Source organism: Fusarium odoratissimum, assembly GCF_000260195.1.
Source record: "Fusarium odoratissimum NRRL 54006 unplaced genomic scaffold supercont1.23, whole genome shotgun sequence".
Taxonomy (NCBI): Eukaryota; Fungi; Ascomycota; class Sordariomycetes; order Hypocreales; family Nectriaceae; genus Fusarium; species Fusarium odoratissimum.
In genome coordinates this window covers 316,297-339,708 of record NW_022158708.1, presented here as the reverse complement: position 1 = coordinate 339,708, position 23,412 = coordinate 316,297, and the positions used below count along the sequence as shown (strand labels likewise).

General features: G+C 48.2%; 10 protein-coding genes across 20 annotated transcripts; 5 read left to right on the top strand and 5 right to left on the bottom strand.

Moving 5' to 3' along the window:
- The first annotated feature begins 427 nt into the window (after positions 1 to 427).
- On the top strand, positions 428 to 2,429 carry FOIG_11851 (NADPH2 dehydrogenase). Of its 3 annotated transcripts, XM_031212476.1 has the most exons (6): positions 428 to 908; positions 969 to 1,182; positions 1,235 to 1,249; positions 1,297 to 1,732; positions 1,784 to 1,880; positions 1,928 to 2,429. In XM_031212476.1, exons 1-6 carry the CDS (start codon positions 580 to 582, stop codon positions 1,962 to 1,964), a joined length of 1,128 nt encoding a protein of 375 aa, XP_031057870.1. In that variant the 5' UTR covers positions 428 to 579; the 3' UTR covers positions 1,965 to 2,429. The 3 variants fall into 3 exon arrangements, with proteins under 3 accessions (XP_031057870.1, XP_031057872.1, XP_031057871.1); XM_031212478.1 differs by having other exon boundaries at positions 1,297 to 1,880; XM_031212477.1 differs by having other exon boundaries at positions 1,784 to 2,231.
- Positions 1,717 to 3,261, bottom strand: FOIG_11850 (uncharacterized protein; the record flags this gene model as incomplete). Its single annotated transcript, XM_031212475.1, has 3 exons — positions 1,717 to 1,871; positions 1,921 to 2,278; positions 2,387 to 3,261. The coding sequence occupies 2 exons, from the start codon at positions 3,259 to 3,261 to the stop codon at positions 2,125 to 2,127; spliced, it is 1,029 nt and encodes a 342-aa protein (XP_031057869.1). The 3' UTR covers positions 1,717 to 1,871; positions 1,921 to 2,124.
- Positions 3,262 to 5,481: 2,220 nt separating this feature from the next.
- FOIG_11849 (uncharacterized protein) lies at positions 5,482 to 7,087 on the top strand. Of its 2 annotated transcripts, none has more exons than XM_031212474.1 (2): positions 5,482 to 6,757; positions 6,818 to 7,046. In XM_031212474.1, exons 1-2 carry the CDS (start codon positions 5,848 to 5,850, stop codon positions 6,889 to 6,891), a joined length of 984 nt encoding a protein of 327 aa, XP_031057868.1. In that variant the 5' UTR covers positions 5,482 to 5,847; the 3' UTR covers positions 6,892 to 7,046. The 2 variants fall into 2 exon arrangements, with proteins under 2 accessions (XP_031057868.1, XP_031057867.1); XM_031212473.1 differs by having other exon boundaries at positions 5,524 to 5,668; positions 5,727 to 7,087.
- On the bottom strand, positions 5,514 to 9,507 carry FOIG_11848 (serine/threonine-protein phosphatase PP2A catalytic subunit). The gene is made up of 7 exons (XM_031212472.1): positions 8,934 to 9,507; positions 8,744 to 8,785; positions 8,582 to 8,687; positions 7,996 to 8,529; positions 7,869 to 7,941; positions 7,770 to 7,819; positions 5,514 to 7,718 (listed from the first exon to the last, which is right to left on the bottom strand). Exons 1-7 carry the CDS (start codon positions 9,090 to 9,092, stop codon positions 7,696 to 7,698), a joined length of 987 nt encoding a protein of 328 aa, XP_031057866.1. The 5' UTR covers positions 9,093 to 9,507; the 3' UTR covers positions 5,514 to 7,695.
- Positions 9,508 to 9,770: 263 nt separating this feature from the next.
- On the bottom strand, positions 9,771 to 12,401 carry FOIG_11847 (exocyst complex component EXO84). 2 transcript variants are annotated; one of them, XM_031212471.1, is made up of 4 exons: positions 12,383 to 12,401; positions 11,945 to 12,298; positions 10,397 to 11,889; positions 9,771 to 10,347 (listed from the first exon to the last, which is right to left on the bottom strand). In XM_031212471.1, exons 2-4 carry the CDS (start codon positions 12,122 to 12,124, stop codon positions 9,993 to 9,995), a joined length of 2,028 nt encoding a protein of 675 aa, XP_031057865.1. In that variant the 5' UTR covers positions 12,125 to 12,298; positions 12,383 to 12,401; the 3' UTR covers positions 9,771 to 9,992. The 2 variants fall into 2 exon arrangements, with proteins under 2 accessions (XP_031057865.1, XP_031057864.1); XM_031212470.1 differs by lacking the exon at positions 12,383 to 12,401 and having other exon boundaries at positions 11,945 to 12,359.
- On the top strand, positions 12,335 to 14,072 carry FOIG_11846 (uncharacterized protein). Of its 2 annotated transcripts, XM_031212468.1 has the most exons (4): positions 12,335 to 12,955; positions 13,071 to 13,316; positions 13,373 to 13,473; positions 13,529 to 14,072. In XM_031212468.1, exons 1-4 carry the CDS (start codon positions 12,895 to 12,897, stop codon positions 13,643 to 13,645), a joined length of 525 nt encoding a protein of 174 aa, XP_031057862.1. In that variant the 5' UTR covers positions 12,335 to 12,894; the 3' UTR covers positions 13,646 to 14,072. The 2 variants fall into 2 exon arrangements, with proteins under 2 accessions (XP_031057862.1, XP_031057863.1); XM_031212469.1 differs by having other exon boundaries at positions 12,690 to 12,955; positions 13,071 to 13,473; positions 13,529 to 13,948.
- A 126-nt stretch (positions 14,073 to 14,198) lies between these two features.
- On the bottom strand, positions 14,199 to 16,752 carry FOIG_11845 (uncharacterized protein). The gene is made up of 2 exons (XM_031212467.1): positions 16,586 to 16,752; positions 14,199 to 16,533 (listed from the first exon to the last, which is right to left on the bottom strand). Exons 1-2 carry the CDS (start codon positions 16,635 to 16,637, stop codon positions 14,261 to 14,263), a joined length of 2,325 nt encoding a protein of 774 aa, XP_031057861.1. The 5' UTR covers positions 16,638 to 16,752; the 3' UTR covers positions 14,199 to 14,260.
- A 97-nt stretch (positions 16,753 to 16,849) lies between these two features.
- On the bottom strand, positions 16,850 to 20,503 carry FOIG_11843 (uncharacterized protein). 3 transcript variants are annotated; one of them, XM_031212463.1, is made up of 5 exons: positions 20,127 to 20,422; positions 18,329 to 19,214; positions 18,039 to 18,277; positions 17,279 to 17,991; positions 16,871 to 17,230 (listed from the first exon to the last, which is right to left on the bottom strand). In XM_031212463.1, the coding sequence occupies exons 2-5, from the start codon at positions 18,457 to 18,459 to the stop codon at positions 17,084 to 17,086; spliced, it is 1,230 nt and encodes a 409-aa protein (XP_031057857.1). In that variant the 5' UTR covers positions 18,460 to 19,214; positions 20,127 to 20,422; the 3' UTR covers positions 16,871 to 17,083. The 3 variants fall into 3 exon arrangements, with proteins under 3 accessions (XP_031057856.1, XP_031057858.1, XP_031057857.1); XM_031212462.1 differs by having other exon boundaries at positions 16,850 to 17,230; positions 18,329 to 20,503; XM_031212464.1 differs by having other exon boundaries at positions 16,850 to 17,991; positions 18,329 to 20,503.
- Positions 18,635 to 20,432, top strand: FOIG_11844 (cysteine dioxygenase). Of its 2 annotated transcripts, XM_031212465.1 has the most exons (3): positions 18,806 to 19,684; positions 19,741 to 19,993; positions 20,052 to 20,432. In XM_031212465.1, exons 1-3 carry the CDS (start codon positions 19,199 to 19,201, stop codon positions 20,171 to 20,173), a joined length of 861 nt encoding a protein of 286 aa, XP_031057859.1. In that variant the 5' UTR covers positions 18,806 to 19,198; the 3' UTR covers positions 20,174 to 20,432. The 2 variants fall into 2 exon arrangements, with proteins under 2 accessions (XP_031057860.1, XP_031057859.1); XM_031212466.1 differs by having other exon boundaries at positions 18,635 to 19,684; positions 19,741 to 20,432.
- A 163-nt stretch (positions 20,504 to 20,666) lies between the features above and the next one.
- FOIG_11842 (uncharacterized protein) lies at positions 20,667 to 23,244 on the top strand. Of its 3 annotated transcripts, none has more exons than XM_031212460.1 (4): positions 20,667 to 21,234; positions 21,298 to 22,125; positions 22,179 to 22,296; positions 22,349 to 23,212. In XM_031212460.1, exons 2-4 carry the CDS (start codon positions 21,417 to 21,419, stop codon positions 22,941 to 22,943), a joined length of 1,422 nt encoding a protein of 473 aa, XP_031057854.1. In that variant the 5' UTR covers positions 20,667 to 21,234; positions 21,298 to 21,416; the 3' UTR covers positions 22,944 to 23,212. The 3 variants fall into 3 exon arrangements, with proteins under 3 accessions (XP_031057854.1, XP_031057853.1, XP_031057855.1); XM_031212461.1 differs by having other exon boundaries at positions 20,769 to 20,965; positions 21,240 to 22,125; XM_031212459.1 differs by having other exon boundaries at positions 20,667 to 22,125; positions 22,349 to 23,244.
- The last annotated feature ends 168 nt before the right edge of the window (positions 23,245 to 23,412 follow it).

Genomic DNA, 23,412 nt, shown 5'->3' with positions numbered 1-23,412 from the left:
ATTGGTCAAGTGCTTGGACCTGGAGATTAATTGTTAACGTATGTTTGAGGAGCCAATCGCGTCGTAGGTTGCAAGACATCATTGTTGGAGTCGGCAGTCCAATGTTAGTAATTATCTGAGCAGATTTCAGATAGCCTTATCTTTCTTACAATTTCTCGATAGGATCTACATTGTGTTCTTGGCCCAGTTGATAAGAAAATAGGTCTTCCAAGCGTATATAGAGGTTAGGTAGCTTGTCATTTGTTTATGCTACAAAATGGCTACCCTAAACTCTCTGTTACAGACATCGGTATTTTTAACTTGAGCTGCCACTCGGTCAAGCACTTGACACTTGTATCGAGACAATATACAAGCCCTCTCAACAAAGAATTAGAAGACACCTGCCCAGAAACATACGTGATATCTGCGTAGACATCATATAGGCGCAAGTCAACCCAAGCTACTCCGTCTACCACTGCCGAATTGGTAGTATCAGCCGAGGCATATGCGGGACTAGTTTGCATGCATTATTAATACGCAATTAACTACTCCCAGATGTTCAGTCCAAGAATAACTACTCAACATCATTAGGCATACATCATGTCGCTCAAGGAAACGACAAAGCTCTTCACTCCCGTCAAAGTGGGAAAAGTCGAGCTTCAGCACCGAGTGGTGCTTGCTCCTTTGACAAGACGACGTGCAGATGAGACCACAGCAGTCCCAGCGCCCTATGCTGCAGAATACTATGCTCAGAGGGCATCTTCTGGTGGTCTACTCATCTCTGAAGGCACCTTCATTGCTCACGAGGCCGGTGGAATGTCGCGTGTACCGGGTCTCTACTCTCAAGAGCAGATAGCAGCATGGAAGACGATAACGGATGCTGTACATGCCAAAGGAGGGTTCATATTCTGTCAGCTCTGGGCCCTGGGGTAACCACACCAATGCGTAATATGTGTGTATCGAGACTGGATACTAACTGTGACCTGTAGTCGAGTTGCGAACCCGAAGATTGTTCCTCATGTCTGGAGCGCCGGTTCTGTGCCCTTCGATGCGAGGGGTACTGGGTCGGCTGAGCCGCCCGCTAAGTTCACCGTGATGACTGAATCTGATATTGATAGATTCGTGGGACATTACCGACAAGCTGCTCTCAATTCCATCGAGGCAGGCTTCGACGGAGTTGAAATTCATGGAGCAAATGGATATGTGAGTCTCGAAAATTACAAAGCAATGTTCGCGCAGCTAACTTTCCATATAGCTTATTGACCAATTCGTGAGTTCAGTACTCTCTCCCAAAAACTGCCACTAAAACGTTTATAGCTGCAAACCAACAGCAATAACCGCACGGATTCGTATGGAGGTCCTCTCGAAAACCGCTTCCGCTTTCCATTGAAAGTCCTCAACGCTGTCTGCGAGGCCATCGGCCCTGATCGCGTTGGAATTCGCATGAGCCCCTTTTCGAGATTCCAAGGCATGCGTGAGACCGAACCTCTGGCCGTCTTCGTCCCCTGGGCTGAAGCCATCATCAAGGCCCAGCCATCTCTGGCATTCATTCATGCAGTTGAACCTAGGATCGCAGGAGGAAGTGATTCTCCTGACAAAACATTGGAAGAGAACGAAAATCTCGCTCCCATTCGAAAAGTCGTTGGCAGTTCAGAGATTAAGTTCGTTGTTGCAGGAGGTTATACACCTGACACTGCAGTTATGCATGCAGCTCAGACCGATGACCTTGTAGCTTTTGGACGTTTCTTTATTCGTAAGTCATGTGATCAAAATTTCCCAATATGATGTACTGAACTAGCAACAGCAAACCCCGATCTACCAGCCCGAATTCAAAATGGCTGGCCGCTGACGAAGTATGATCGTTCGCTCTTCTACACGCCGGATGAACACGGCTACACCGAGTAAGTATCAATTCCCGCTGACTGACTTTGCTGACCATACCATGTAGCTATCCTGCATACAAGCCGGATGCATCAAGACTTTGACGCGGGATGGTGGAAATCCGCTAGGGCGATTAACGTTGCTGGGCTCCAAAAACTGAGCACATAATAAACCTGGAAAATGATTAGAGTATTAGAATAGCATGTCCCCATTTGTTGATTATGCACAAGCGTATCTCGATCAACTGTTTTGCCAGCTCAGATGTCAATTGTCATGATTTAGTTCTTGTTGGGCCTGCTGCAAATCAGATGCCTGTTCTGGCTCCTTTTTGCCAATGTCGGTGGCCTTGTTTGAACTGAGGATTTCAGAAACTTGATGTGCCAATCGTGTACGCGGAACCGACGTTCGCTTGAAAGGTCTACTCACACAATCAGTTAGAAGTCCTTTATTGCGTTGTATAACAAGGCACTTTAGAGCCATGGACATCCAAGAGTAAAACGCCAGCAGGAAAGGAGAAATAACTTACACAATCATCCCATGTTCACTGTCGAGTTGCTGTTCATCTACAGGCAGAAACTCGACGAGAACGTCAGTGGAGGTGTGATAAGATGTCAATCCCATTCTTGCTATCGCTGCCCCTTTATCAGCAATGACATTGCCTGTGACTTTGCCCCGTGGGACCCAGTGCAGTTCGACCATCACTCCAGCTTCTTGAAGTTCATCTATCATGACGCAGACTTTCTCTATTGTTCGTTTTCTGACCCCCCTTTTCGTGCGAGGATTGCCGCCCTGTGCATTGCCATGAGGTCCAGGGGTAACCATGGGTCTGTTCGTCACCCTTAGGAGACCCAAGGCGGATTGACTGTCGGTGAAAACTTCGACAGATCGTAAAGTATCGAGGCTTCCCTTCTGTATTTTGGTGACTTGCACCGCATAATCCAGCGCAAGACAAATAGCCTCAAGTTCTGCAACTTCCGTAGGAGCGGCGTGTCCTTTTGCGGTGACGCGCACCCAGTTAGAGCCAGTTAGAAATGCCACGGCAAAGCCTGTAGAATCCTTTTTTCTCGAAGCATCAGCCCAGATAATCAACCGAGAGCCATCGCTGGACACGCCAGCGACACTTTGAGCTCTCGTCAAAGCCACCGCAGCAGGTTTGACAAAAATACCGGTCAACGGCCCAAGCTGATGGCACGAGCTGCTAATCTTGGGCTCCTTCTTTTTTCCCCTTGTGGCCCTTTTCTTGCGTACCAGTACCTCCGTAGTAGCCGCAGGTGTCGCAATCCTGGATGGCGGCTCCTCATTCCATGCCTCGCACGCTGCAAGCCATGATCTCTTTGACCTATCGAGGAGGTCCTGGACCTTTGCGTAAAGGTTCAAGATGGTGTCTGGGACGTAGGGCATTCTGTTTGCCTAAAGGAAGCGGCAGCGCGATGAACGATGACGATGATGGAAGGAAGATGCAAGATGAAAAGATAAACAACAAATGGAATCACAGGGTGGAGAACAGAAAGGAGTAAGGATGCGGCAGTGCCTAACAGCCCGTGAATCAGAGAAGCAGTGTGCGGGAACGTTTGAAGTTACTGGCAGGTGCCTCTCAGTGGCAGGAAAATGATGAAAATGTCAACTGCCTTATAAGCGCCACCTTCCGACAGCCTGCAGGCCGGATGCTACGACTTGGGAGTAAAATAAAAGAAGGAGTCAAGGGTAAAGAATGTAAGAGATGAGAACTGGAAGCGCGGGCGAGTTGTAGCCATGGGATCCAATGCTGGAGGGAGAAAGACCTGAGTGCGATAAAAGCCCATTTAATTCCTCTGCTAACGTACAGCACCTAGCAGTCGAGTTAAATAGAATGGGGGGAGACATCGTTCCCATGTATAGGTAGATAGGTAATTATTATTGACAGAATACTAAACTTCACTCTCTGCGTATAACATGGCATATGCAAACAAGAATAGAATATAGGTAGCCCAAGCTGTCAGGAGAACCAGCACAACTCGAGAGTCGGGGCTCGATAGTTAAGTTAAGAAAGCCAGAGGAAGACCAAGAAAAGAAAAACCTAATCTAATTCTCCTCAACGTCCTGGCTTCCTAATTGAGGTATCTTGAGAACGCAAGTCATCATGTAGCAAGGAATAATTCCATGATGAGAAGACACAGAGAATGCGAGACCTGCGGCATGCAACTACAAGATTACATTCCAGTTCTGCCTCCAGCGTGTGTTAATGATCATCATCATCTTCCTCCCTCCCATCAGACATAAATCGGATTCATCTTTTTGTTATCCATCTCGCTATCCAACCCATCAAACAACAGTTCGTCAATGGTCCTTTATAGTCACCCAGGTCTATTCTACGACGTTGGTCGTGAACCTAATCACCTAACTCCAGCCATATCGAATCATTTCTCATCTCAGAAGACATGTTCGCTGTTGTTCATCGCCAAGCCTTAGCCCGGTTCGACAGATACAGTACGTCTCATCACTGATGAAGCTTGTATGGATTTCTTCAATGATCCGAATGGAGGTCAATGAACAAAGTCAAATTTACCGCGAATATATACGCAGTAGCTCATATTGCGCGGCGAAGACAAGTGCTACCCTTATGAAAGCTGGAGCTTTGAGGAGAGTGGTGGTTTGTCCAGAGATGCACTCAAAGTTATATACCTCTTGATCTCTTCCTTTTGCAAGCCCTTTCGGGCTTGGTTACGAAATAAGTTATTGGTCATCGTGGAAGCTGCTGGGTAGAAGCTTATATTGTGAAAAAAGACATCGTGTTCTTAAGATCCGTGTTAGCAGCCTAAAGTTTAACCTTATGGCCAGCAAGTTTATCCATAGCTGAAGTTTTGAGGAGAGGAAGTCGGGTGCCGTTTTCAGTCCCTAGTTTTTTCATTTCCATCCTGCAGCTGTCTAAGGTATAGAACTGATTCGTGGGACTCATAGGATAATCAAACACGAAGGTACGTGAAGGTAGTTAGATCTGAGGTTCTCATGATCGCCGCCGCTGACCATCATGGCTCCAGAAATTAGTCTTCGCGAATGCAGTGGAGGCGAGAAACGGATGGCTCAGTTTTTGCAGTACATAAAATACCCTTGGAGGGAGCGGCAGGTTGTAACACAAGATATCTCGTTATGAATTGATGGCAGTATCTACCTGTAACACCCATTTGGCTTTTCTTCTTGATATCATTCAGGGGTTTCGTCAGTGTTCCCAAATTACCAGATTCCTTTACCAACAATAGTTGATCTCGCTGGCCCTCCAGCTGGAAGTTGAACCCGAGGATGGGGGCGATAGGGCTGAAGCAGGGGCCGGGGGTATTATAGAAAAGCTTGGCGCGTTTGGCTTCGGACGATGAAACCCTGTTGTCGTATTGCCATCAGATAAGGTTGAGATTCATTCACGTTACTTATACACTGATGCTGGCACTAGATGAACATGAATTGATAGAACATGAAAAGCTTTCGGAGCTCGGAAAGACCATTGTATATCTCCAGTTCTAACCATGCACGATCCCGATCAATGACTAAAGGGGCCTCAGGCTCACCTCTAGAGTCTCACCAATCAGAATATCCAAAACCCACACTCGCTCTAGTGTGAAATATTTCTTAGATTCAGCCTTAAGTCTAAGTTCACCAATCATATCCTTTTCGCTCCTCTCGCGCTCAAGTCAACCTCCGACATGCCGTCTTAGACATTGCCCAAAGAGGAAACGGGGCAATTGAGACCTGACGCTTTATCTACTGGTTCGCGACGCCGATGACCGATACCGAGTGTCTGGTTTGGCGTTGCTGAAGAATGAGCATTCACAAAGGGGTATGTATATAGACGACATCCTCCCGTTTGTAGGGTGGTTTGTTTTCAACTAGATCAGGGTGCCCTTACATTCATCATTTTGAGCTTCCGTTTCGATAACAGGCATACATTCGATTGATTCAACACCTGCTGCTCTTATGCATAAGTCATCGACATAAACATAGCATCTCTTCAACAAGATGTCCTCGCAAACCTCAGGCGAGATACCTCCCCAGGGGCCTCCCTATCTCCCCAAGACAGCTGGTCTCGGCGGCAGACCTACGGCCAGCGTCGACGATCCCATTTGTGCTGTTATTTTGGCCTTCTTCGTCGGCGGTGCCATTCTCAACATGACCATCTTTCAGCTGAACAAAAAGCGATCTCACAAATTCGTCCTCAGCGGTTTGCTTTTCGGCTTTTGCATGGCCCGTATCACCGCGAACGTGTTGAGAATCGCATGGGCTTCGAACCCGCATGACACCAGTCTTGCTATCGCTGCCCAGGTGTTTGCAAACGCAGGCGTTGTGCTCTTGTTCGTTGTGAATCTGATCTTTGCCCAGCGCATCTTGAGGGCGTATCATCCACAAATTGGATGGAGCAGACCTGCTTCGCTGGTGTTCAAGCTCTTGTACTTTTGCATCCTTGCAAGTCTTGTGATGCTAATTACAGCTGTGGTATATAACTTCTACACTTTGAACCCACATACGAAACAGCAACTTCGCGACGTTCAACTCACCGGCAGCACGTTTCTTGCCATTCTCGCTTTTCTCCCATTGCCTATTGTCGGAGCGTGCTTCATTATCCCCCGAAGAGCACCAATGGACAAATTCGGACAAGGCCGCATGCGAACAAAAATCCAGCTTCTTATCTTCACAACTATATTGCTTTCTCTCGGTGCTGCTTTCAGGACTGGCGTATCCTTCAAGCTGCGGCCCGCGAACGATCCAGCCTGGTATCACAGCAAAGCATGTTATTACTGCTTCAACTACGTCATCGAGATCATCGTTGTTTTCTCCTACGCTCTCTCGCGATTCGATCGACGCTTCCACATTCCCGACGGTAGCCATGCCCCCGGCGATTACTCTGGTCGCAATACAAAGACCCAAGAGCGTATGTACCGTGTTAATACTGAAGAGGAAGTCTTTGGTGATGACGAGCGACCACGAACAGCGGAGCAGCGCCAACAGCAGCAGCGAAACTGGGAGGCGGGTCTAAAGGAGGAGCTCAAGGAAGAGACCGTTTGATGTCGAATATCGTGTTACACGACTGGACTATTTGTAATACATAGTCAATTGTGGGCGTATAAAGAATGGATATGGATTCTGTGCGACCGTTTTCGCCTTCAATGCAAGCTGTTCTGTACAAGACATCATAGAGAGGGGGGTGGCCTACGCGCCCGAAGAGGATTGTAAAGTTTCAACAATATATCTTTGAACATCATGACTGACCCTAGGCTGAAGTGTTATACGAGATGTAGTCTAGGCGTATTAAGGTAGTCGAAACATATCAACTTGTGGAAATACTTAGTCAGACCAATACTGAAGATCAGCTCAACATATCAACACAAAGCGTCCAAGGGATGGGCGTTATCTGCTACCATCATGCCCTGATCGTGCGAGACCTCAGGAGGGGGATATTGTTCACCAATGATGTGAGGATATCGACTCTTTAGTCGCTTCACTACTCATATCATAAGGAGAGACAGACAAGTGTTGATCATGCATGCGTGTTTCTTTCTCTTACAGCGCGTAACTCAAATATGCGTATCTAAGCAGCCATGAGGTGGGCGCCGCAATCAAGTCTACCAACCCTTCCCTGCACGTACCTCCAAAATTACGATCGCTTTGCAATATTCGGAAGCTCTCCATTAGCAAAGATGTAACATCCGTACAACACATGCTCCATGAAGTTCTGTTTTCGTTCGAAGAATTCGTCGTGGAATCGTACACGGTCGAGCTGCAAAGGACTTAAGGCTGGTGTGGTTGCACCAGGCATGGCACTTCGACATTTGACTCGAATTTGGTAAAACGTGGGTATACGTGACGAGATTAGAGGAAGTAGTCGGGAGTCCCTGGTTATAGTATTAGTTGAGTCCTTGTAACCGCTTGTGGGTGACACCTACGCCTTGAGACCATGGGCTCGCCAGCTCTGGGGCATGGATCAAATTGCAAGCTGGTTGTGGTCAGTTCGTGTATTTCATGTTGAGATTGGATCGACTCACAAGGTGTACTTCAGGTGCTCATCAATCTCCATGATAGCAGCTTGATTACCGCATCGGTAGCAGTAGTTGGGTGCTGTAGTGATGTTAATGCTGTACAGAAGCGTGGCGTCTCGCGTGCTGAGCGTACCTGAGAAAATGGTGACAACATTTCGGTCTTGAGACCAGTTGTAACCCTCCATAACAAGCTGATGGGCGCGAGCAATCAAGGTCAAGCCATTGTTGTGGTTGAAAGCTTCTGAAATGTCCTGTCCGAATGTGTACCCCGCACCTCGAGGAGAGATTCCCCAGCCGCATCGGTCGTCAGGGTCTGACCAGAGAAGATCACACATGGGACCCTCGTGAGGAACCTCCTGAATACGATCAAGAGCTCGGATGTTATCCAGAGTATCAATGCTCGGGGAGAGGCCGCCATGAAGACAGAAGATTTGGTTGTCGATCAGGGCAGTGAGGGGGAGGTAGTCAAAGAGGTCGGTAAAATACTTCCAGACATTAGCGTTTCCATATTTACGGAGGCATTCGTCATAGAAGCCGTAGACCTGAGTGATCTGACGGGACTCGTGGTTTCCTCGGAGGATTGTGATTCGTTGAGGGTATCGGATCTTGAGGGCGACAAGAAGGGTGACGGTCTCAACAGAGTAGTAGCCTCGGTCAACGTAGTCACCTATCGAGAGTAAGTATCGACTTCGTGAGGCTGAAAGATGATTGAAGCGTACCCATGAATAGGTAGTTGGTATCGGGGTTAGGACCGCCAATCTTGAAGAGCTCCATCAAGTCGTGGAATTGACCGTGGATATCACCACAGACGGTAACGGGGCATTTCTGGCGAGACAGTATCAGCTCAAGCACTTAGCTTGCCGGCGCATGTTATAACGTACCACTGGCTGCACGTTCGACTCCTCCTGTAGAACTTCTCGTGCCTACATGACATATTAGCATTTGGTTGTATCACGCGAGAAGCAGAGCCAGTCGAGTATGATGCACGCTCAATTTGATCGCGACTCGATCATAGAATGCACCATGCATCAGACCAGGCTCTACATCCCGCTGAGTTGACAGCCTCCTCACCTTATCGCACAGTCTCTGAACGTCAGCTTCGGCCAGCTGCTTGCAAGACATCAAGCTCTCGATCCAACCGTCGAGGGTGGGGATCGTAGTAGGCTCAAAGTTGAGCACGGGTGAAGCTTCAGCGGGCGCTCGCCCAACATCCTCCATATTGGTATCCATGGCTCAGCGGTGTCGAGTCGGTTATTGATGTGTTGATTAACGGGAGCGAGGTTGAAATGACGTTGATGCGGTCTGAATCGCGAGAAGTCGGGTGGGGCACGCCGCACGAGGCACAAAGGCGGCGGCCGTCAGGGGAGGAGAAAAGGGAAACAAGGGAGATGAGATAATCAGCAGCTGCCGATACCAGCAGCAGCAGTTCCTGTCGCTAAATCGTTCTATCGCCGTAAAAAAGGAGTATGCGAAAAAAGGCGCAGGATGACGAGGACGCGCGAAGCTCGTTAGTGAAAGAATTTTTGGTGGGTGTTGTTAGGTGATGGATGATGATGGGGAGCGAAAGGAGGAGAGGGATGGATGATGTTGGTGGTTGCCAACCAGCCCAGGTCCAGGCCGCGGACAGCCTAGCACTAGCATGCCAAGTTGGGGCACCGCCAGCGCAGTGCCAGTGTTTGCCCCTTCCACTGCCAGCCTTGGCTTTGCATACCATAGGTAGCGCCTCACGTGGCGTAATGTAACCTCCATACCAGGATATCAACAAAGAATTCTAGGACGACCAAGTGAAAAGAGTTCCTCGCGATCTTGTTTGATAATTAATTGATTTTTCGAGATGCAGCACTTCTACACTGAACCGCGGTGGTCATAAAGTCAAGGTACCTTGGCTGCAGCCCAAAGCTTGTCTGAAGACGGGTGTGGCTTGACGTCTCTCCAATAGCAGCTACGTCAACATCACTTGGGCCACATCTGATCATAACCAGCTTCATTTCTTCGATAAATTGCTACAATGGCCCTCCAATTCCAGCCTGGGTATTGCCATACGAGTAATATGTGACGCTGACAAGGTAGCCAAAGGATTACTAGCACCAACCAATCCATCCACCTCAACCAACATCTTAAATCTCCTGTTCATGACAACCCAAGTCCGACAGAAGCCTCATTTTCCACACGCTCATAGTTCAACAAGTTCTTTCCGACCAAGTTCTCAAAGTCAAGGCCGACTTCCGATAGCAGCTTAGAATGCTCCTTCGCCCTCTCCATGCACTGAGTCCAAACCTGTCCCCCAGGCTCCGTACTACTAAGTTGGCGTGCCAGGATGACGTTGAACGCATCTACTTCCTCCTTGGCCCATTTGACACATACACTCATCATGGGCGGTGGAAAGCAAGATTGGAAACACTGCACCGTGTTATGGATAACCATAAAGTACACAAACGAGAGCTCCCAGATGTATAAATGCAAGTCTCCCTGAAAAATGCATTGTCTGATAACACGTTAGCTTGTCGTCTCTTGTAATTTACACCATTACTCACCTGGCTCGTTTATGGATAGTGCCACTTCTCGCCGCCAGGTACGATTCTCGGGCGCTATCTTCAAACCCAAGTCTCGTCAACCAGCTGACATTCCGCCTTGTCTTTGTATTGTTATCGTGCGTCAGTTCGAGCTCACGAACAATCATGTCCGCCAATTTAGCACATCGTTCGCCAACCTTGAAGTTGATGAAGTCCTGAGCAATGGCATGGTTCTTTAGCCCACGAGCGATCGCCTTGAGCTTCTCGACACGAGCTACAGCGTCTTCGAATCGTTGCATCGCAATGTCAATGTCGAGATCATCCATCTCGCTCTCAACCCAGCGCAAGTTCTGCTGTTTGCCGTCAACTTCAATGAGCATATCCTTGATATCCGACAGCGTGGCTAGAAGCTCTGTCTTTTGAAGAAGACCGGGATCGCGAGAGGCGAAGTAGTTGATCGTTTCACGCGCCTTGTTGTTGGCTTCCATCTCCGATCGAAGGCCCTTGCGAAGCTGTTCTATAGCTTTGCGCACATTGAGGAGTAGTTGCTTCTTCTCGGGGTCCTGGGGCTTCTCCGTCCGATAGATGAAAGATTCCTGACCAACACCCCGGACCATGATAGCATCTGCAAGCTTATTGCGTCCACTACTCGAAGATTCTCCGGTACTTGACATGTCCACCACTTCAACATCTAAGAGTGGCCAACAACGGTCGGCCACCAGCTTCATCATCGGCCCTCGTGCGTCTGAACCCGGCGCATCTGCTTTTCGCTTCTTACGCGATGCGATGAGGAGGTGATCGTTAAGCAGAAAGATCTGCATCGCTCGGCGCGACTTATATGTAGCATTATCAAGCTCAATCCAAGGGCCTGCGTCTTGGACAACATGACGTCCCGCCGCATTAGGGAGGAACTTTTGCGATCCTTCCACGCCCTTGAATAAGGCCTGCATTTGAGAGTTCCACATGGCGCTTCTATCGGCGATAGAGGTGCGCCTATCTCTTCTGCTGCTGATACCAGGGGCGCTTACGAGATCCCCAGGCATTGACTCATCGTTCTTGGCAGCGGCTGCTCTCATAGCCGTCGTGTTAACTTTGAGCTCTGACATAAAGTTCTTGAGATTCCTCATCTCGCTCTTTAGCTTTTCCGCTTCCTTGCTGATTTTGATAAACTGTGTCCTGTTTTGCATAACGCTCTGTTGTAGATCCATTCCCACACGCGTCTTGACTTTTCGCAACGAATCTTCGAATTCGCGGATTTGGTCTTCGGTTGCATCGCTCAAGGCAGCCTGGACGTATCGGTCTGGCTTCAACTTCGGATCTCGCAGACCCTTAATATCGACAACTGGAGCAACCCCAGGCCCCGCACGCGAGGGAGGCTTTCTGATGGCGGCAGCAGTCGGAGGCTCGTAATTGCCAAGCGAGGGCATCTGCGGCATTGGAGGTGCAGCGCCATTGGGACCTGAGGGCGGTTGATTAAATCGAGTTGAGTATCGTCGTTTCACAAGATCCGAGGTCTATTAGACGATGTGAGCATAGCGACACCGGAGACAGCCTCTCAATGAGACTCACCTTTCCACCAGCCATCGGGGGAGGACGCGGGCGAGGACGAGCTTGGCCAGGGTCGCCTGGAGGGGGCGGTCTGTTTGTATCATCTTGAGCAATCGGACCTGAGATTTGGCGAGGAGCACTAATAGTTGGCCTCTTCTTTCTCTTGCCGCTGCGGAGGGATATCTTATTGCGATCCTCCATCTTGGGCAAGTGTTGCAAGTACAATGGCGACTCAACAGCTTCGAGCTTGGTAAGTAAAAGACGGTATCAAGCTGGAATTGCAAAGTAGTAGGATAATGTGAGTGGTGTCTTGAGCGAGGTCTAAAATGCTTGTCTGGCTTTTGGCGCCAGCCGACAGGTGGTCTATTCCATGAGCTGTACGTGTAATCGTCAGGCCTCTTCAGTGAAGCAGCTACCTTCGGAATGGAAGTCCAGTGCATCAGGAGGTGGGGTACGTACCGAACAAGCCAGCCTCAGCCGGTTACGTGGGTTTCATTGACAGCATCGATAAGACAGACCTTGTCCAAAATACTCCATAGCAGATAAGATTTCTTATAATCAAACGCGGAAGAAAGAAATACTTCTATATAGAGGAAAGAAGCTATCAGAATGAGTCTTTTTACTTGATTACTCTTACAATTACCTACCGTTTCTGAAGATCCAGCTTTCTGCCCAGCTTCGAACCTCAGACCCAAATAGGCTTAGCGCCACATCATGTGCTTGCTCCGGTTCTAAAAAATTGGTTTATCGCGACGACTAAAGCTTGCCGCTCCCGACGCTCAAACAGAGAATAAACCCGACCTCGAGCATTGACGACATAATATCTTCCATCTCTTGGTCTCCGACGTCACCAAGCAACATCTAGAGCCCCGGACTTACTCGTTGTAATTGATACGGTGGGAATATATCCGGTCTTTTGCTTATTACGATCCAAGCTATAAACCTCCTCACCTACATCATCAATCTCCAAAATGGTGCAGCCCACCACTCTCGTAACGGCATCCGTTGCTACCGCCGCCGCCGCCATTGTCGGTAAGACTGCGCCATTCATTCTGCTTCATGAGATTGCGTTGTACAATACAGTCGATCAGTCACAGACCAGCGAAGCTACAGTGCACATTGGCTAACGAAGATGCCCTCTGATCAGGTTACGCCATCTACTTTGACTACCAACGTCGAAACCAGGCCGAGTTCCGCCGAAACTTGAGGAGGAACGAGCGCAAGCAGGCCCGCGTCGCAAAGGAGGAGGCAGAGGCTTCTACCCAGCAACAACGTCAGAGCATTCGCATCAGAGTGGAGGAGGCCAAGGAGGAGGGGTTCCCTACTGGTGTCGAGGAGCGGGAAGCTTTCTTCAACGAGCAGGTCATGGCCGGAGAGATGCTCAGCCAAGATCGTAGGAAACACCCTGGTCTAGACACCACTAATAACTTGCTGACTGTTGTTCTACAGCTTCTAAGGCTCTTGAGTCTGCTTTGGCCTTCTATAAGGGTCTCAAGGTCTATCCTGCCCCCGGTGACCTGATCCGAATCTACGACAGCACTGTTCCCAAGGTATGATGGCGAGAATGAACCTCGAAGTTGAGTTGTTTCGCTAACACCTGTGCAGCCCATATTAGACATCTTGGCTGAGATGATCGCATACGACTCATCTCTCGACATTCGAGCGCCCGCCGCTCCCGCAGGCATCAATCTCTCTGACATTCCTAACGTTGGTCTCGATTAAAGAGGGATGTCATCTGTCCGAGTTTCCTCTCCGCTCCTGGCACATATATACCCAGACGTTGGAAATGCTCTTGAATTTTAACTCCCTTTCCCCCAAATCTGTACCATGAAAAGTCTGAACAACAGGCTTTCACAAAGAAATGTCTAATGGAGACCTGACGGCCTTCAATGTACCATAGTTCCGCTCTTCCAGCTTCCATAGAGCTTTGTGTAAACAAATGTACGTTGAAACGAATAGGTTTATGAACAACAATTGCTGGCTGCATTTCAGAAGCACAATGCCTCATGAGGATGCCAACTATTGGGGAAAGGAAGCCACAGGATTTTCCCAAGATACATGCACCATCCAAGACCATTCGTGATGAACAAGTTCGATATATGCCTTGTGGCCTGTGACGTAATATGCAACATGGTCGATTGGAGGAACCTGTTGACTAGCTATGGTATTCTGTTTGCCGAATACAAGTAGATTGGTTAAAAGATCGAAAGAGATCTTGTACTAACATGCGGTTATGGGATGTCACCCGGGGCATCGACCTGTGGTAGACAAGTGAGTGCAAGAGATGTGGCAAATGAATTGCTTAATTATCTTCTTCTTTCCTCTACTTATGGACTATTAAGCCTCAATCTTCCGTCCCTTCCTATCTACTCTTTCATCCTCTGGGTTAAACCCACCGTTACCCCAGTTTGCCCATTCTGGAGTTGGAGTTGCGTCCATATAATCCTCGGGGGTCCAACCACCTTCATCAGGAGGCCCCCTTGATTCGAGCAACTCAAAGAACTTCTTGTAATCGATCAAAGTGTGCCACTTGCCATCGACATAGAACCTCTCGCTAGCTAATAAGATACAACAGCTGTGGGCGTGCTCGGCAGCGATGCCGTACTTGAGTCCCTTTTCCTTCAACCTCTTCTCGAGCGCCTTAACAAAGTCGCAGACTTCCCAGTAAAAGGGGACATTGGACATGCTCAATCCGGCATTGGAAGATGTCGATGTGCCACAGTATGTGACACCCTTGACCTCGACAAAACAGGGCAGACCTTGCTCCACGAGTCTTGCGTAACCCTCAGCTTCTTCCTCGACGTTGAATCCCTTGACGAGTGTCAATCGGAAGACAGTACGATGGTGGAAGCGCTTCTCGCGAAGGATATCAAGACATCGGTTGAATCGCTCCCAGAAGTCTCGGTGGAGAGGTCTGTCAATCTTCCGTAGTGACTCCTTATCAGCTGCATCAATTGATACGTAGAGTTGAGTCACAACCTTGAGAGCAGCCAACTGGTCAGGATGCTGAGCATTACACACGAGGAACGAGGAGATACGTTCGGCGTGTAGCATACCAAGGAATTCGTTGATATAAGGGTAGAAGATTGGCTCTCCAACGAGTGACAAGGCGCAGTGCTTGATCTGCATAGCTTCGGCAAATCGCTCCGCTCGCACACCAGGCACACCGCGCAACATCTTGATCTTCTGATAATGGTTCTTTTTGACTCCTTCAAAGATCAATTCAGGAGGATCAACGACCCAACGCCATGTTGTTCCAACGGGATTTGTGCCGTGACGCCAACAGAAAACGCATTTGTTCGAGCAAGACAGTGAAGGCGTCGTTTCCATGCACAAGTGGCTCTTGATTCCGTAGAATGAGTACTTATAACATGAGCCTCTTCCGCGGAGAGCCGACTTTGTCCACCGGCATGTCTTGACTCCGGAATGAGATCCCACAATTGCATAACCTTGTTTGGTGAGAGCTTTGTATGTTGGTGATTCCTTTGCGACCATTTCTTTGGGGCCCTGAGGGACTGCCTTCTTTGTGGAGGAACCATACGTGGTGAAATCAACAGCGAGAGGTGCTTTTTGAGTCGTCGAACCGTCGTCCTTTTTGATCAAGCGTCCTAGGTCCTCAACATCATCCAGATCTCTTGCACTCTTCGACTTCTTCTTGGGTTCTTCGTCATCAAAGACAACTTCGCCATCATCTTCGTCCTCTGCGATATCTTCAACATCGCTTTCCTCGGCTGCTCCGCTACCGGGAACTCCTTCGCCCAAGCTTCCAGTACGTGCGACATGCTCAATGACCTCTTGCACACCCTTACTCCATTCTTGTAGGCGCTCTTCGTGATCACTTTTCATGTCACCCATTCCAACTGGGTACGCTCTCTTTCTAGCAGTAAGCTTAGCCATCCACTTATCGACTTCCATAGCCTGAAAACAGAAACCGTCTGCCTCTGTAGGCCAGTTTTCACTGTCGCCAAAACCGAATACTGAATAACCTAGAATACCTGACAGAGGGGCGGTATCTATTCGGAAGTCATGATGGGTTTCTTGGAGGTGCTCAAGGAATGTGTCGTTGATGGTATCGATGTTGTAGCTAGGAATCAGGAAGAGGTAGAAGAGATCGGCGTCACCGTGGCCCTTGTACGGCGCAAGGAAATAATCATCGAAATCGATCTCGGTGAGGTCTCGAAGTTCAGGCTTGAGAAATTGGCGACCGGATAGCTTGGACAACTCATCCAGCTTTCCACAGAAATCCTCAATGTACGCCTCGGCAATCTTTGCTGTCTTGGTTGTAATGGAGGAGAAAAAGACCAGAGGTGCGACAGGTCGGGTGAGATCCTTCTCCTCTTCCTTGTTCTTCGATGGTTTCCTCGCTATTCCACCCTTGATCCTTCGAGGGCCCTGAGACTTGACATTCTTTTTCTCTTCGACTGGCTCGATGGTGGGGGTCTTTTCTTCGACGACAACCTTGGGCTTGGCAGGCTCTTCGTAAACCTTCTTGAACGCAACTATTTCCGTCTTTTGACCATTGATGTAAAAGTATGTTCGAATCGCGACAAGAATAACACAGAGAGTCAGGAGAATTGGAGTTCGGTGAAGATGCCAGACATCAACCAGATCTGTAAGAGTCAGCGGTAAGATTTGCGACTATGGGAAAGCGACGAGACTCACCATCGACAAAGGAGTCGAGCCGCGAAGGCGACGAGTAATTTGCCCAATCCATTGTGATAATCTGCCAACTGCCCGACTATCCCTTGGAACTTGCGATGGGAATAATTTGGGAAGAGCAAGCACACACAAATAATTGAAGAGACATCTGGGGAAAAGCAATGTTGCCCCGCCCTCTGGAATCGAGAATTTTAGTGGAGCTTTGCGCTATCGTCACGCATCACCAATGGAGGGGCAGCGATTAGATAGCAGCTTACACGATCTGGAGCGGAATGGCCAGGTCTCGGGCGAATTGTCAAAAGGAGGTAAGAATAACTAATATGGTACAATACTATTTTGTTCTATGTGTAATGGTATCGGAATGCCGGGCAAGCAAGCTTAAATTCATTCCCCTTGAGGATTGAACATTATTTTGGTGTCTATCCAATATGAAATGCACCCACTGTTTATCAATGTATTGTACACAGTCAAGCTGTTAGATGCAAGACAGATTAAAGTCACCTAGACTCTTCTGTCTGAGCCTGCAGCTTGAGACTTGTCACGAAGATCCTTCAAGCAAGGTGCGTGAAACATTTCGCCTGTGATAGCAAGCTTGGCGGTTCGAGTCGCAACCACAATCCACAGCAATATCACAGAGAGGGATATCATCTATCGTCAAGTTAGTAACTGATAAGTAAAGAATGTTCAATTCCTTACCGCCGTGGAGACTTTGAAGTATTTGCTATCAAGGTTTTCTGCTAATAAGTTCGAGCAGGTTGCCAATACACCGAGTGGGAAAGTAAATCCCCAAAAACCAATACTGAACGACGGGGGTTTTGTAGCAATGCTGATGAGGGCGAAAGCCAGCCAGACCAGAGCAAAACCGTACATGATGAGGGCGAGGAATACTCCAAGGACATAGAGTATCTCACCAGCTCGAACCGCAACATCGCCGAAAGCATTGGTCTTGGGAAGCACCTGCATAGCAACTCTGCCAAGTTGCTGAATGCCGAAAGCTCCCTGACCAAGCGGTCCTATTGGGAGAAAAGACGAGGTTATCACCTCCTTCGGAGGAAGTGAGTGAATGGTCAGCCGATGGAAGTATAACGCTAAAACACAGGCCGAGAACAACTCGCCGATGCCCCAGAGAACATATGAGGCCACCAGAGTTGTAAGCGCATGGTGGTGATTGGGAAGAGCCTCTGCGACGATTCCTCCAGTAGCAGCCGCAACCACTGCTGGTACGATGGGTAACAGGAGTGCAGCTGTTATGTTTTCGAGGCCAGGACGATGGCGGTGCATAACGATGAAGGGCATCGTGATGCAAGTGGCAATGGAGAGCCAAACATCAACCCACCAGAATGCCCACGCTAGATATATTACCCATTCTCCCCATGGCTGTAAGCAGAACACCATCATGTTGATGACAGCTATCAAAACGTCAGCACTTACTTTGCCTAGGGAATGTGTAGCTCACTTGCAAAGGCCATGGGCATGCATCCTAGGAACAAACTCTGGCCAGCATGGGCAAGCATCGCCGACCAAATCTCTGGATACAACGCATAACGTGCAATGCTTATACCAAGGAAGGCAATAAACAGAACAACATTAAGCGCGAAGAAAATGTAAGAGATATACTGAAGCCATATCGCCTGGTAAGGAAAGTTATGAAGCAATATGGCAACGATGCCTGTACCCATACAAACAGCGAACCATCTGTTGATGATGTTAGTGGTCAACCCTTGTCAAAATGGATACATGACTTACGATGGTGTGAAATTGCGTACAAGTCTCCTCCAGCCAGTATTCTCCTTACACGGCAGAGTCGACTCGCAAGGCTTGAGAGTAGAGTCGCTACATACCGCGCCGTTCGGAGTTGAAGTGGTACAGTCAGACATATTGCCGGCTCTTGAGGATTCAAGGGTGTCTGATGTTACGTGAGCTGATCGCTGGATGTGACGATGCAAAGCTAAAGTTTCTGGCTCACTGGCCAATCAGGATGGAGGGTAGGTCGCTAGAGCCGCTAATATGGCACAAATCTGAGAATTCAATATGATGTAGATTGTAATTTAATGTTTTATCAGAAGGAAATAAGTCTTAGTATGGGAATAAGCTGAGAAGGAAAACCGTTTTTCTTGCTTTTTCAACCTTGACGAAGCCGTTACAGCCGTGGCGATGATGGATTTGTTCATAGTCACCGAGAACCGCTAATCCCGCCCAAGAGAATACCAAGTCACTAAATGGGTCCACATGTGGCTCAAGTCGGCGATAGCGGGTGTCGCAATATTGCGAATTTGAGTCCCCGAGAAAAAAAGAAGTATTAGCTTGCACATAAACTGGCTTATCGAGAAGCCCCCATGAACCCTTCGCACTCGTCTAATTGTGATTTCTCCCATCGCATCTTCAGACTTGTATCAAGTGACCTCTTTGTTATACAGACAAAGCGGTATCTAACTCGTATACCGCAAGGTACCTCAGGTACATTGTTGGATTCTTGGAGGTTCCTTAGCGTTGTTGCATCCAACCAGAGCCTTTAAATCGGTTCACAGGACCAGCGCTGCTGTGTCGTTCGCCGACTGAACCTGTCTGTGCCGCCCCAAGATATGATGTCGGTTGCAATCCACGACCCACAGCAAGATGTCGGTGACACTATCTGCCGGCTTGTCAGTATCGGATCTGACCGATAGGAATAAGGAAGAGGATGGCCATACAGTGTTGACCCCGCCCCTTGTTCCAGAGTCTTTGTTGTCCTCTTCTCAGATACCATATATTCAAGAGGTAGAACATCAATATCATCATAAACAACCAAGCATCATCGACAGCATAGCAATCATGGCCATCGGTATCTTCACCAAACCCTCTGCACTCGGCGTCAGCCACAGCACAATCCCCAACGTGGGTCCCTGCCAGCAAAATCGTTTCGACGAACTCGTGGTGCGACTCAAGGATGCCCTTGGTCCATCATCGGGATTGACTTCTGATGATGTTGATGTTGACTTCCTTCAACAACTGATGGAAGGATATGACGGCTCCGACAACATGTGGAAGCCCTATGCCTTCGGTGATCGCAGTAGGGGATATACCCGCAATCTCGTTGACGAAGGTAACGGCAAAAGTAATTTGGTAAGCATGCTAGAGTAAACTCTGACCCTTACCAACCGTGACTGACTCCTTGATAGCTTGTTCTTGTATGGTCTCCTGGAAAGGGGTCCCCTATCCACGACCACGGCAACGCCCACTGCTTGATGAAGATTCTGAAGGGCAACCTCACCGAGACTCGATACGCATTTCCGAACGAGGATGAAGAACAGAAACCAATGAAGATCATTGGGGAAAGAACATATAAAGAAAACTCTGTCGCATATATGGCAGACGAACTAGGTCTTCATCGTGTATCCAACAGGGGTAGCGACTTTGCTGTATCCCTCCACTGTAGGCAATGCCCTTAATCCACGACACTCGTCACAGAAACTAACCTGCAACTTTGCAGTGTACACTCCTCCCAACGTAGCTAAAAAGGGATGCCATATCTTTGACGAGAAGACAGGACGGAAAAGCCATGTACCAGGTTGTCACTACTACTCCGCTTATGGGCTGCTGCTGAAGGAGTAGTTGACACAGGAAAGGCCGTGGCAGCCACGATTTGATGAGACATGACCTTGTTATAATTAGCGCCGCAAGTATTGAGAGCTCTCCTTTGATTCGGATTGCCCAGATTGTTTTTGATGGTAGATGATGGGAGTGGAGGTTGGACGGAGGATGATCTCAGTATAGCAAGTACTTCGATATTAGCATAGAATGAACCGATTTGATCAAATGAGACCCGCATTCTATACGAAGACGTGCGAAGAGTGAATATGAGGTGAAAGAGGAGAATCGACTGACTGCTGCTCGTCGTCGTCTTCATCCCTCATCGCCGTCAAGCACGCAATCCAAGCTTTGCCCAAAATGGGAATGTGTGCGATGAGCACTGTAATACACTGTATGTGCAATTGACCGACCCGGCCGACAACCGTTGATGATGATAATAGAAGTGAAGACAATATGGCAAAAAGAAATAATTATAGACTATATGGAGTTGCTTTTAGATGCTACGGTATATAATGACTTTTTCTCGAGACATTGCTGAGAGAAAAAAAAGTTATTTTGTCTACACCGATAACCGAGTCTTAATCGTGACTCCATCGCGTGATTGTATCAGCAAATCCCGACTACCTACGAATACCTGCTCCTTCAATGACTGGCTTCAGACCTTTGAACTGGGCGCAAGAATTGGCTAAGGTATTCGACGAGCGTCTGAGATCATCTGAATTGTCCAAAATCCACCTAAATATGCTCATTAGGATCAAGAACTCGGGATTCTCTACTTCCACTCGCTCACGTTTTCAATAGTAGGCTGATTGTGTGAGTTGCTTGTCCAATTACAATGTATCTCTGGGACCCCAATTCTATTATAGTAGTCTTAGAGAGGCCATGCTTCATTATCCAGTTGCTTTTGTTATCGACAGCCTGCTATTCGTCCCTTTGAGCTCATAACTTCTGCTGCCCTTCAGAGAACTGTGATATGCCCTGAGTCTACGGAAAGTAGCGATGTTGTATATTTAATATCGCAGCGTCTGAATAGAATATTTGATTTGAGATCGAGTTGTCTATCTTGTTCGCTAATATTTGTTGTAAGTTTCTTGCGGCGGAGGTTGAGCAATCGTGATCTCACTATTTGGTATCGATCATCATAGCCTCATCCTGTCGCCCGACTCGAGCGCCAATACATCAAATGGGAGCTGCCTAACTCGTCGTAATCATCGAACTTCCCCAGCTTGAAATATTTCTCCATGGGGTTTTAAGCTTATTGAAAATGCATCTTCACCCCTCATTCATTTATGCGCCGCCTGTTCACTGGAGCGCTTCAACAACTAAGTTACATGGGTATTATGAGCCGGGACCGAAAGATCGACACTGGAAACAATGGCTTCCCGTCCTCCACCCGAGGCATAATTGGAGAGGAGAATATGATTTGCACGGATCGATCGAATACGCGGGTGGTCTGCATGAGGTTGGTTATCTGAATGATCACAACCATCGGGACTCGTGCAGGGGCCATTTGAGATGCGGAGGCTCGTCCCTACTACGCATGAACATATTATATAAAGACAGTTACTTACCTTGTATACTGATGTTACGGACGATAAGATATAAGATCTGTCCTGACTTACAACAGGTCGTGCATATTGAATCTGAGCCCTACTCATCGTCTCAAGACAAGTCCAATATGCGTGTCGTTTCGCTCCTCGCAACGGCACTCTCAGCATCTCCTTTTGTTGAAGCCCTTCCTGCCGATAACCCAAGATCCACGAATAGCAAATATGTCGGCTATCTCATCTCTACCTTTAGTGACCCGACCCCTCAAGTTCAATGGCATCTGTCAGACGGCAACTCGGCTTCGAGCTTTAACTTCCTCAACGGAGGAAAGCCTGTCTTGACCTCAAATGTTGGAACCAAGGGCGTCAGGGACATCTTTCTCACGACCAATACTGCCCGCTCCGAGTACTTTACTATCGCCACTGGTAGGTTACTGAAACATTGTCAGTAGGCACATTGCTAACAGGCTATGCCAAAGATCTGGACATTAATGCTCCAGGCTTCTCATGGGATCTTGTTACACGCAACGGAAGTCGGGGTCTTGTTGTTTGGTCTTCGAAAGACCTCATCAATTGGTCCAAGCCTTCACTCAGAATGTAAGATATAAGATGCTTCGTTCACACGCGAGATCTCACTAATTCTGAATAGTGTAGAGTCAGACACAGCTGGCATGGCCTGGGCACCTTCTGTAGTCTGGGATGATCCTACAAAGCAGTACTATGTCTTCTGGGCAGCCAGGCACTATTCAGCTTCTGACACGGAGCATAAAGGCACCGCAACTCTCGATCGCATTCGCTATGCTACAACCAAAGACTTTAAGACTTTCAGCGCACCGAAGGATTACCATGCCCCCGAGGACACTGGCCTCATCGATCAAGAGTTTCTGTACCTAGGCAAACCGGGGCATTTCGCGCGTTTCCTCAAGAACGAGACCATTAACCAAGTGTATCAGGAGACCACAACGACCGGTCTTTTCGGAACTTGGACCCGTGTTCCCGGCTACGTGCGACCCGAATCGCCCCTTGAAGGCCCAGGTGCATTTGCTGATCTTCGCACACCTGGACTATACCATCTTCTGCTCGATGATTACACTCAGTATATCCCTTTCCAGACTTCCAACATTCTTTCTCCGGACTGGGAGAAGTCAGACTTTCCCAACTTTCCCAAAGGATTGAAGCATGGCTCCGTGACGCCCCTTACGAAGAAGGAGTACGACGCTGTTGCTGCTAAGTTCCGCAAATGAACTCCTTTCATTGGGTAATCGAGATTGCTACAATTTAAAGTAGCAGTGGATGATCTTGTTCATCTTATGAAGTTGTCTTGTAGACTTGACAGATCAGAGTATCAGACAAGAGCACCCAGACTGGAGCAGGTTGTCAAATGGAGATAATATGCATTCATACTAGAAACTATGATGTCAATATCTATATACGTACCACCATAAATCCATATCTACTGCCTCTCCATCTGTCTCTGCTCTCGGTTCACTCCTTGCAGTCTCCTCCTAAAAGCAATCTGTGCCTGTTGCACATTTCATCCTTAGATATCTCCTCATCTTGGTGAAACAAATACAGCTGTCCTAAATTAATTCGCAAGGTGTAATGTTGCCGATAAGGCCATGGGGACGCGATTTGCCGACCCTTCTGAGCCAACGACAAAGCAGAACACTGAAGTACGGAGATGATGCGATTGTGTTCTATTGAGTATCTGAG

What these genes read in the sequence shown, in the direction of transcription:
- FOIG_11851 (XM_031212476.1), top strand. Translation starts at nt 580, where the DNA reads ATGTCGCTCAAGGAAACGACAAAGCTCTTCACTCCCGTCAAAGTGGGA. An exon ending in TGTCAGCTCTGGGCCCTGGG is followed by an intron (nt 909 to 968) that starts GTAACCACACCA and finishes TGTGACCTGTAG; the next exon opens with TCGAGTTGCGAACCCGAAGA. An exon ending in TTTTGGACGTTTCTTTATTC is followed by an intron (nt 1,733 to 1,783) that starts GTAAGTCATGTG and finishes AACTAGCAACAG; the next exon opens with CAAACCCCGATCTACCAGCC.
- FOIG_11849 (XM_031212473.1), top strand. Translation starts at nt 5,848, where the DNA reads ATGTCCTCGCAAACCTCAGGCGAGATACCTCCCCAGGGGCCTCCCTAT.
- FOIG_11848 (XM_031212472.1), bottom strand. Translation starts at nt 9,092, where the DNA reads ATGGATACCAATATGGAGGATGTTGGGCGAGCGCCCGCTGAAGCTTCA. An exon ending in TACCAACTACCTATTCATGG is followed by an intron (nt 8,530 to 8,581) that starts GTACGCTTCAAT and finishes TACTCTCGATAG; the next exon opens with GTGACTACGTTGACCGAGGC. An exon ending in GAGCACCTGAAGTACACCTT is followed by an intron (nt 7,820 to 7,868) that starts GTGAGTCGATCC and finishes GACCACAACCAG; the next exon opens with CTTGCAATTTGATCCATGCC.
- FOIG_11847 (XM_031212471.1), bottom strand. Translation starts at nt 12,124, where the DNA reads ATGGAGGATCGCAATAAGATATCCCTCCGCAGCGGCAAGAGAAAGAAG. An exon ending in CCCCGATGGCTGGTGGAAAG is followed by an intron (nt 11,890 to 11,944) that starts GTGAGTCTCATT and finishes ATCGTCTAATAG; the next exon opens with ACCTCGGATCTTGTGAAACG. An exon ending in ACTATCCATAAACGAGCCAG is followed by an intron (nt 10,348 to 10,396) that starts GTGAGTAATGGT and finishes ACGTGTTATCAG; the next exon opens with ACAATGCATTTTTCAGGGAG.
- FOIG_11846 (XM_031212468.1), top strand. Translation starts at nt 12,895, where the DNA reads ATGGTGCAGCCCACCACTCTCGTAACGGCATCCGTTGCTACCGCCGCC. An exon ending in CGCCGCCGCCGCCATTGTCG is followed by an intron (nt 12,956 to 13,070) that starts GTAAGACTGCGC and finishes CCCTCTGATCAG; the next exon opens with GTTACGCCATCTACTTTGAC. An exon ending in ACGACAGCACTGTTCCCAAG is followed by an intron (nt 13,474 to 13,528) that starts GTATGATGGCGA and finishes ACACCTGTGCAG; the next exon opens with CCCATATTAGACATCTTGGC.
- FOIG_11845 (XM_031212467.1), bottom strand. Translation starts at nt 16,637, where the DNA reads ATGGATTGGGCAAATTACTCGTCGCCTTCGCGGCTCGACTCCTTTGTC. An exon ending in GCTCGACTCCTTTGTCGATG is followed by an intron (nt 16,534 to 16,585) that starts GTGAGTCTCGTC and finishes TGACTCTTACAG; the next exon opens with ATCTGGTTGATGTCTGGCAT.
- FOIG_11843 (XM_031212462.1), bottom strand. Translation starts at nt 18,459, where the DNA reads ATGTCTGACTGTACCACTTCAACTCCGAACGGCGCGGTATGTAGCGAC. An exon ending in GTACGCAATTTCACACCATC is followed by an intron (nt 18,278 to 18,328) that starts GTAAGTCATGTA and finishes CATCATCAACAG; the next exon opens with ATGGTTCGCTGTTTGTATGG. An exon ending in ACTTCAAAGTCTCCACGGCG is followed by an intron (nt 17,231 to 17,278) that starts GTAAGGAATTGA and finishes ACTTGACGATAG; the next exon opens with ATGATATCCCTCTCTGTGAT.
- FOIG_11844 (XM_031212465.1), top strand. Translation starts at nt 19,199, where the DNA reads ATGTCGGTGACACTATCTGCCGGCTTGTCAGTATCGGATCTGACCGAT. An exon ending in GTAACGGCAAAAGTAATTTG is followed by an intron (nt 19,685 to 19,740) that starts GTAAGCATGCTA and finishes ACTCCTTGATAG; the next exon opens with CTTGTTCTTGTATGGTCTCC. An exon ending in CTTTGCTGTATCCCTCCACT is followed by an intron (nt 19,994 to 20,051) that starts GTAGGCAATGCC and finishes GCAACTTTGCAG; the next exon opens with TGTACACTCCTCCCAACGTA.
- FOIG_11842 (XM_031212459.1), top strand. Translation starts at nt 21,417, where the DNA reads ATGCATCTTCACCCCTCATTCATTTATGCGCCGCCTGTTCACTGGAGC. An exon ending in GTACTTTACTATCGCCACTG is followed by an intron (nt 22,126 to 22,178) that starts GTAGGTTACTGA and finishes GCTATGCCAAAG; the next exon opens with ATCTGGACATTAATGCTCCA. An exon ending in TCCAAGCCTTCACTCAGAAT is followed by an intron (nt 22,297 to 22,348) that starts GTAAGATATAAG and finishes AATTCTGAATAG; the next exon opens with TGTAGAGTCAGACACAGCTG.